This window comes from Anolis sagrei, chromosome Y (genome assembly GCF_037176765.1).
Source record: "Anolis sagrei isolate rAnoSag1 chromosome Y, rAnoSag1.mat, whole genome shotgun sequence".
Taxonomy (NCBI): Eukaryota; Metazoa; Chordata; class Lepidosauria; order Squamata; family Dactyloidae; genus Anolis; species Anolis sagrei.
The window spans coordinates 76,810,469-76,820,361 of NC_090035.1; the positions used below are offsets into that span (position 1 = coordinate 76,810,469).

General features: G+C 45.5%; 1 protein-coding gene across 1 annotated transcript in view; it reads left to right on the forward strand.

The window, feature by feature from the left end:
• Positions 1 to 9,571, forward strand: part of LOC137095094 (calmodulin-1) — a 31,870-nt gene extending 22,299 nt beyond the window's left edge. Inside the window, exons 3-6 of the mRNA XM_067461334.1 lie at positions 2,411 to 2,554; positions 4,005 to 4,111; positions 4,299 to 4,434; positions 7,762 to 9,571. Of these exons, the coding sequence (XP_067317435.1) occupies positions 2,411 to 2,554; positions 4,005 to 4,111; positions 4,299 to 4,434; positions 7,762 to 7,790 (416 nt within the window). The 3' untranslated portion in view covers positions 7,791 to 9,571. The remainder of the gene's footprint in view (positions 1 to 2,410; positions 2,555 to 4,004; positions 4,112 to 4,298; positions 4,435 to 7,761) is intronic.
• The last annotated feature ends 322 nt before the right edge of the window (positions 9,572 to 9,893 follow it).

Here is a 9,893-nt window from a genome sequence, read left to right on the forward strand (position 1 = left end):
TAAGCAGGACCAAGCCCTATATAACAGAGTTTGTCACTAAAAACACATTTAAAACATAATAAACATATGACAATTAACAATGTAAAAGCATCAGAGTATAAAAATAGCCGTGAAATGAAACAAAACAAATCTCCGAAGATGCGTGCCATAGATGCAGGCGAAACGTCAGGAGAGAATGCCTCTAGAACATGGCCATATAGTCCCCCAAAAAACCCACAACAACCCAGTGATTCCGGCCATGAAAGCCTTCGACAATACACAAATTGTTTATTTACAATAATAAGAAATAACTGTATTTCTTAATGACCAAGAACTGGGTCTGAGCTACTCTTAATACCCATCTCTTCTAAGGTTTCAAGAGGGGGGGGGGGGAACACACCAATCGCTACATCCCTTTTGACACACAAGCAGAGAGAGATCTCAAAGCACACAGCGCATACTCTCCATACTAAACTGTAAGAAGGCAGAGGTCAGGTTCAAAAAGCTTGCAGTAGAAAAGTATCCATTTAAAACAACCAAAGGGTTTCATGGCCGGAATCACTTGGTTGTAGGTTTTTTTCAGACTATATGACCATGTTCTAGAAGCATTGTTTCTTGAGGTTTCGCTTGCATCTATGGCAGGCATCCTCAGAGGTTGTGAGGTCTGTTGGAAACTAGGAAAATTGGGTTTATATATCTGTGGAATAATATTTTATTTATTTATTTATTTACTTACTTTATTTACTTTATTACTATACCGCTTTTCTCGGCCCTTAGGTGACTCAAAGCGGTTTACATAATACAAATTACCACATAACAGTATCAAAGCAAATTAAAACACATTATACATTCTACATAACGATCAACATCAAAAACAATCATTATCCTAATCATAGCGCCTCAACAACAAATCAGAATCCTTCTCGTATCCAGGGAGGGAGAAATAACTCTTTGTCTTTTGGAGATAGGTGTGAATGTTTCAATTTTCCACCTTGATTAGCATTTGATGGCCTGACGGTTTTCAGTTGTGGCTTGTTAGTGCCTGGGGGAATCCTTTGTTGAGGGGTGATTAGCTATCCCTGATTGTTTCTTGTCTGGAGTTCCCCTGCGTTTGAGTGTTGTTCTTTATTTGCTGTTATAACACAGTGGAACTCCAGACAAGAAACTATTGGGGACAACTAATCACCTCTCAATAAAAGATTCCCCAGGTGCTAACAAGCCACACCTGAAAACTGTCAGGCCATCAATTATTATTATTTATTATTTGGTTTACTTCTACCCCGCCCTTCTCACCCCGAAGGGGACGCAGGGCGGCTTACAAAAACAAGGCACAATTCGATGCCCGTATCATACAACAGTAATAAAACAAAATAAAAAAGTAATAGAACAAAATAACATAAATTAACAATCAGACCACAATTATACATTACATCTATAAACCGATAAGACCAATAAAAATCCATACAAACCAATACAAACCAATTACTCCTTATTGCCGGTCAATGTTCGCTATCTCATAGTTCATATTCCAATTCCACAATTGTCAGTCCTGTCATTCCTATTCATCTGGTTGTCCTTATCTAGTTAGCAGATTGCCCGAAGGCTTGGTCTCACAACCACGTCTTTACCTTCCTCCTGAAGGAAAGGAGGGATGTCGATGCCCTAATTTCCCCCGGGAGTGAGTTCCACAGGTGAGGGGCCACCACTGAGAAGGCCCTGCTCCTTGTCCCCACCAACCTCACTTGGGATAGTGGTGGGGTCGAGAGCAGGGCCCCCTCAGATGATCTCAAATTCCGGGATGGGACGTAGAGGGAGATACGTTCGGACAGATACACTGGACTAATCAAGGTGCTAATCAAGGTGGGCAATGGAAACATTCACACCTACCTCCAACAGACACCCTGGACTTTCCACAGATATATAAACCCAATTTTCCTAGTTTCCAACAGACCTCACAACCTCTGAGGATGCCTGCCATAGATGCAGGCAAAACATCAGGAGAGAATGCTTCTGGGACATGGCCCTATAGCCCAAAAAACCTACAACAATCTAGAGAACAAATAGATACATGTCCAACTGTCATACAAGAGACATGTGGAAAGGGAAACCCTTAGACTCTTCTAATGCTAACTAACTTCTCCTCATTGAGGACTTGAGACTTGGGCAGTGTGGGGTTGGATTCCAACAGCAGGATGGGGAGAAGGCCTTGTTTTCCTAGCTTTTGTAGAAATCTATGCAAAAGGCTGGGGGGAAAAAATCAAACAACCCAGCCATGTGTAGCAAAATCTCAGAAGACTTCTCCTGGTTTTGACTGTTTCTTGTTTTGGGGACTAAGTTGTCAAGATGCATTAATTTGTGAAGTGCTCTAACTGCTGGTGTCATGTGGTTGAGTTCAGCGTCGCTCTTTAACGTTGCCGTTTCTCCCTCCCAGAATTCAAGGAGGCCTTCTCCCTCTTTGACAAGGACGGGGATGGCACCATCACCACCAAGGAACTTGGCACCGTGATGCGGTCCTTGGGGCAGAACCCCACGGAGGCCGAGCTTCAGGATATGATCAACGAGGTGGATGCTGACGGTAGGCGCCTGCACGGCCTTATCTTGGGGTTGGCTGCGCTCCAGAGCAGGCGTGGGCAAACTTCGTCCCTCCAGGTGTTTTGGATGTCAACTCCCACAATTCCTAACAGTCGGAATTGTGGGAGGTTAAAAAGTCCTCAGACTTTGTAAACAGAGGTCCAGGTCACAGTCCCTCAAACTGTTGGAGGGCTGGATTATAATTAGTGAAAAAAGCATGAATGAATTCCTATGCACACTGCACTGGGATTGTGGCGCAGCTGGCTGAGTGTCAGCTGCATTAAGATCACTCTGACCAAAAGGTCATGAGTTCGAAGCCAGCCCGGTTGGAGTGGGTTTCCAACCAATTGTGTGTAGCCTGTTGTCGACCTTTGCAACCTGAAAGACAGTTGCATCTGTCAAGTAGGAAAATTAGGTACCACCTTAAAGAGTGGGGAGGCTAAATTAACTGATTTATGAGGCCATAAAGAAGACTCCAGCAAAGCATTCCAGCGGGGAAGCATGCGGGGAATGCGGAAGTACTTCATCAGTGTTGCAGATGGACGATGAAAGCGACAGCTCCCCTGGCGGCCAGAAAAACTTAAATAGCCTCTGTGTATGTCTGTATATGTTTCTATGTCAAAATTGGCATTTAATGTTTGCCATATATGTGTACGCTGTAATCCACCCCGAGTCCCTTGCGGGATGAGAAGGGCGGAATATAAAAGCTGTAAATAAATAAATAAATAAATAATTTGTAGTGCCGACAGGACTGAAGACAGACAGGTCGCAGGTTCGAATCCGGGGAGAGGCGGATGAGCTCCCTCTACCAGCTCCAGCTCCTCATGCGGGGACATGAGAGAAGCCTCCCACAAGGATGATAAAAACATCAAATCATCCAGGCGTTCCCTGGGCAAAGTCCTTGCAGATGGCTATTCTCTCACACCAGAAGCGAATTGCAGTTTCTCAAGTCTCTCCTGACACAACAAAAAAAGTGCAAAAAACACTTAAAAAACAATTCTAAGGTCCCAACCTAAGTCTGAAATGACTTGAAAGCACACAACAACAATCCTATCTCATCAGCCAAAAGCAGACCCACACTTCCCATTGAAATACTAACAAGTTTATATTTGTTAAAATTGTTCTTCATTTTGATTATTGTATTTTTAAGTGGTGATTTTTTTTTGCACTACATATAAGATGTGTACAGTATTCATAGGAATTCATTCATGTATTTTTCAAATTATAATCCGGCCCTCCAACAGTTTGAGGGACTGTGACCTGGCCCTCTGTTTAAAACGTTTGCATTAGAAGATCAATGCTGGCTTTGTCAGTGGTCTGGGCTTGAATCCAGGGTGGGCCTCACAGCTTAAAATGGGCAGAGTTGGGCAAAGGGCCAAGTTGAGCCCGCTTCTTCAATGGATTCTTTGGTTTCCACTGGTTTCCTCTTACCATTGCTGGTTAACCCTTTTCAGGGAATGGCACCATTGACTTCCCAGAGTTCTTGACCATGATGGCCAGGAAAATGAAGGACACGGACAGCGAGGAGGAGATCCGAGAGGCGTTCCGAGTGTTTGACAAGGTGAGGCGGTAGAGGAGGATGGCTGGCCATCTTTGGAGGCGGGAGGAGAGAACGCAAGCCCTGCCCTTCCAGTCTAAAATGGAGGAGGCATCTATTCTGGAGCATGCAAGACAGGGAAGGGAAGGTCTTCTACTAGGACCTGGCCTAGGAAGGAAGGGTGTCCACTATGCATCTCCTCCACTTTCAGGATGGGAACGGCTACATCAGTGCGGCTGAGCTACGCCACGTGATGACAAACTTAGGGGAGAAACTCACCGACGAGGAGGTGGACGAAATGATACGGGAGGCAGATATCGACGGGGACGGGCAGGTCAACTATGAAGGTGAGTCAGGGAGGGATGGGCCTCACTGAGTCATACACATTGGACAGCGTAGGCCACAAGGCTCCATAAATTGCCATCTACCAGGGCAACCTGTTCATCTAATAGTGCTTACTTACTTGGGCGATCCCTAGTTGGCCAAGTAGGATAGTCTTCAGGATCAGTATTCTGGTTGTTCTGTAGGTGACTGTGGAGCCCTATTCTTGATCTGCATCGTCTCCCACAGTGAGGGCATTGGTTTCCAGGTGGAAGGCGGTCTCAGTCGAGGTTGGCTTGACACGCCTTCCTCTTGGCCCGTTTCTCTCTTTTCACACTCCATTCGTGCCTCTTCAAATTCTGCAGGGCCGTGAGGACGAAAATCTGGTCCGCGAGTCTCCTTCCTTTTTATTTTATTTCCATTCCTTTTGCCTGCCACTCCTTCCCTGTTTGTGACCAGCCCCGCTCCCTTGGATAGACCACATCAGCTCTAGATCAGTGGTTCTCAACCTGTGGGTCCCCAGGTGTTTTGCCCTACAACTCCCAGAAATCCCAGCCAGTTTACCAGCTGTTAGGATTTCTGGGAGTTGAAGGCCAAAAACATCTGGGGACCCCAGGTTGAGAACCACTGATCTAGAATATTAGATATGGTTTTCTGTAGGCAAGGAGATGGCAACTACTGGATGGCATATGTTCTGTATCAAAAACTAGAGCTGATGTGGTCTATCCAATGCAGTTTTCTGAATCAGCACCCCAAATAACCAAACCAAATCTAAAGTTGACCCAAAACTGATTCATAACCCTTTTGGTACTGATGTTGGAGAGTGGTCCCTGGTCAAAGTGGTTCTTGTTAAAAAAAAAATTGGAGAATGTACTTGTTTACATATTGGTCATACATTCTTCTTTAAGAGGTGAAGGAAGTATGTATGAACAAACACTTGGTGGGACAGAGGGATAAATCCTCCTGAGACCTCTCCAATCAGAGGCATTCTAAGGTCCCTCCTACACCTCCACATAATCCAGTTCAAAGCAGATAATCTGGATTTTATATGGCAGTGTAGACGTCCGCTGTTTGTATTCAGTGAACTTGTGTATTGTCGAAGGCTTTCATGGCCGGAATCACTGGGTTGTTGTAGGTTTTTTCGGGCTATATGGCCATGTTCTAGAGGTGCTCTCTCCTGACGTTTCGCCTGCATCTATGGCAAACATCCTCAGAGGTAGTGAGGCATCCTCACTACCTCTGAGGATGCTTGCCATAGATGCAGGCAAAACGTCAGGAGAGAATGCCTCTAGAACATGACCATATAGCCTGAAAAAACCTACAACAACCCAACTTGTGTATTGTTTTAATCATATGTAATTCTATTTTATGTGTGGCACCTTGAGTGCTTTGTTTGCTACCCCAAGTCCCTTCAGGGAAATGGTGGTGGGGTACAAATAAAGTTTTATTATTATATTTGTTATTAAGGGGCTTAAGAAAGGATGGAGCAAACTGCCTTACGTGGTTGCTACCTGGGAAGATAGTACAGTGTTCCCTCCCTACTTCGTGGTTCGCTTTTAGCGGACTCACTGTTTTGAAGGTTTTGCCTTCTAGGAACGATGGAGTGTGGAAGCGGGTTTAACCTCCCCTTCAGAAGAGAGGCAGGCAATCATTAAAAAAAGAGATAGGAGATACAGAGCAGTATGTAGAGAGATAGGAGAGAGATATGGGATACAAAGCCTAGTGGCCCCTTCGTTACAACTACCAAGAAAAAGGAAGGGCGCGGTGCCTTTAAATCTCTCCTCACTTCTGCCTCATCCTCAGAATGCTATATATATATAAAACACACACACACACACACACGAGGTTTGAATGAAAAGTAACACCTCCACCTTCGTAACTCCTCAACAGATTGCAGTATTGGTATGCGGCATGTACTGGCTTGTTCAGTAGACTCTCCTCTACAGTTCCTTTTTGGCAGGAAGCCTTAGCATTGAATGGTTGTGTTGTTAAAGTGCAAAGTATGGAACCCTGCACAGACGGTTGGTCAATGCGACTTAAGCAACATGCAGTCCCTGAATTTTTCACAGCAGAAGGTGTCACCTCAACATCTTTAAACTTACTCACCCAACGTCGCACAGTACTCACATCCACACAATCACCATAAACAGCTTGCATTCTCTGATGAATCTCCTTTGGGGTGACACCTTCTGCTGTCAAGAATTCAAGAACTGCACATTGCTTAAGTCGCATTGACCGACGATCTGCGCAGGGTTTCATACTTTGCACTTTAACAATACAACCGTTCAATGCTAAGTCTTCCCGCCAAGATGGAACTGTAGAGGAGAGAGTACTGAACAAGCCAGTACCTGCTGCATACCAGTGCTGCCATCTGTTGAGGAGTTACGAAGGTAGAGGCATTACTTTTCACTTTAACAACACAACCGTTCAATGCTAAGACTTCACACCAAAATGGAACTGTAGAGGAGAGTCTACTGAACAAGCCAGTACCTGCCACATACTAGTACTGCCATCCGTTGAGGTGTTACAAAGATGAATTCTTTACTTTTCATTCAATCCTCGTGTGTGTGTGTGTGTGTGTGTGTGTATCATTCTGAGGGTGAGGCAGAAGCGAGGAGAGATTTAAAGGCACTGCACACCTTTTCTTTTTGGTAGTTATAAGGAAAGGCTATAAGGCGGCCGTGATTTACATACTGCTTTGTATCTCCTCTCTCTCTTATCTTTTTAATGATTGGGTGCCGCTCCCCCACTTTATGTGTGTGTGTAAAAGATAGATAGATAGATAGATAGATAGATAGGTTGTCCCTACTTTGTGGATTTTCACTTTTTGTGTGTTGTCCTGGAACGTAACACCCGCAACACTAAGTGAGGGAGCACTGAACTACCTCCTTATTGTATTGTCGAAGGCTTTCATGGCTGAAATCACTAGGTTCTTGTGGGGTTTTTCGGGCTATCGGGCCATGTTCTAGAGGCATTTCTCCTGACGTTTCGCCTGCATCTATGGCAAGCATCCTCAGAGGTAGTGAGGTGAGGATGCAAGCATCCTCTGAGGATGCTTGCCATAGATGCAGGCGAAACGTCAGGAGAAATGCCTCTAGAACATGGCCATATAGCCCGAAAAAACCCACAAGAACCTACCTCCTTATTTATTTTTATTTATTGTATTTGTATACCGCCTTTCTCAGCCTGTTGGCGACTCAAGGTGGTTTCCAACAAAGCAGTATATACAATATCATAAAGCAATTTAAAAACATTTCAATTACATCCTTGACTGTAGATTTGGCACAAAAGGGTCGGTCCCAAGTCGCCCTGGCCCTGACTGTCTTTCTTTCCTTGGCTTCTCTCTCTTCCAGAGTTTGTGCAGATGATGACTGCAAAGTGAAGCCCGCAGAGTGGGTGGCTGGCAATGCCCGTTCTCCTTCAATACTTTTCTCCAACACACTCTCTCTACTTAAGTAACCTGGTTCTCTAAGCAAACAATCAGCTGTGGAATAAATCTGACCAAGTAATTAAAAACAAAACAAAAAAATTTACAAAAAACCCTTCCCAAGCTGCATGATTGCACTCATCTCTCCTTCCTCTCCTTTCTCCTTCCTTCCCTCCTTCCTTCCTTCCTGATTTCCCGGTGCAACCCCTAACGGTCTGCCCCCAGGCCCCATAACCTTGTGGATGTCTTTGTTTCCATCGGGTCTCCTTCTGTTCTGCGGTCAGAGCTGGCCCGTCTCCCAGGGCGCAGATTTTTCTTTCTTTCAAAGAAATCCACATGACGGGGTGGAGAGAGCGCAACAAAACAAACAAAACATAATAATAATGATGATGATAATAATCACACACAAAAAAAAATACCTTCTTACTCGTTTTGCATGTGTCTGGCGCTGTGGTCGTGTGTGCGTGGTCGCCACCGAAGGGTCTTGCCCCAGCGAACACCAAGGGGGTACAAAAAGGAAGAAATGGGAATGTTTTCTTTGTCTGGGTTATCTTTCTTTTTATTTTTTCTCTTAGTTTGCTTTCTAGAAGGGGGAGAAAGCCTTTCCCCCACCACCGTTTTGGCCGAAGGTGGGTTTTCCCAGGAAGCTCTATTTATGGAAAAGACGCGGATAGGAAGAGAGGGATTTCTTTCGGGAGGGCGGAACGCTTCCTCAACTGTCGGATTGGCTCTTTTACAAACAAACCCGCAAACCTTTTGGACGTCCATCTCCTGTTCTTGAACCCCTGTACAAATTGTAAATGTCCTTCACTCTTTATTATTATTATTATTATTGATTTTTTTTTGGGTCCTAAGCATTGTGCCCAGACATCAGAGCTGCTATGTAAATATCTGATGCCGCAGGAGGGTGCTTTTGATTGGCAGCTGGAGGGGAGGGATTTTTAGGGAAAAGGGGCGCGCGTCTTTTCGGGAAAAGGAACCGCAATAAAAACGGTGAAGCCGCCGCTGAGTGGATGTGATGCCAACGGGGCCAGAGCGCCCGCCCGCCCGCCCTCCCCTTCCCCGTTCCTCTTTCCTCGTGCGACGCGTTTTCCCCTTCCCCAGTGGCTCTTGGTTTTAAGCGCTTGTGCCGCACCTTGGCTTCTCTTCCTCCTCTTCTTCCTCCTTCTCCTCCTTCTTCGGTGTCTCCGCTCTTCAGTGTCGCTTCCTTAACTTCGCCTGCTTCCCTTCCCCGGGCTTTTCCTTTTTGCGGCAGACAGCATGAGCCGCCGATGACTCCATGCTTTTTGTCTCTTTTTATTTACTAAACATCAAAATAACAACAACAATAACAAAAAAAATAAAATAAAAAAGGATCTTTTTTTTTTTCCGTGCGGAGGGGAAATCGAAACGAGCGGCGGGATATTTTTTTCCCCCCTGAAAAAAAAACAAAACAAACAAAACCGGGTGAAAGAAAGAGTGCTTTGTGCAGTCCCGTCGCAGCGGGGCTTTTTTTTTGAGGCCGCGCTCCCGTGAGGTTTTCCGGCCTCCTGCCGTCTGTCTCCGCGAGCGAGCGAACGAGCGCCGAGGCGGAGGAAACGGAGGGATCTCGCACCTGAGAGCTTTGGGAAGGGGGCGTGGGGGGCGGCGCGGCGGGAGCGGGAGTGTCTTTGAGCGCAGGTGGTGTCGTGTTCAGTGGAAGCTGTGGAAATAAAAATTATATCAATGTTTTCCAATAAAATGCAGTGACTACCTGAGACGTCGGTTGTCGCGTCGTTATTCGTGTGTAGGTCATCTTATGTTTTATATATTTACTAGCTGTCCCCTGCCACGCGTTGCTGTGGCCCGCTCTGGTGGTCATGGGGGTTCTGTGTGGGAGGTGTGGCCCAATTCTATCATTGGCGGGGTTCAGAATGCTCTGTGATTATAGGTGAACTACAAATCTCAGCAACTACAACTCCCAAATTTCAAGATTCTATTTTCCCCAAACTCCACCAGTGTTCACCTTTGGGTATATTGAGTATTCGAGCCAAGTTTGGTCCAGATCCATCATTGTTTCAGTCCACAGTGCTCTCTGGA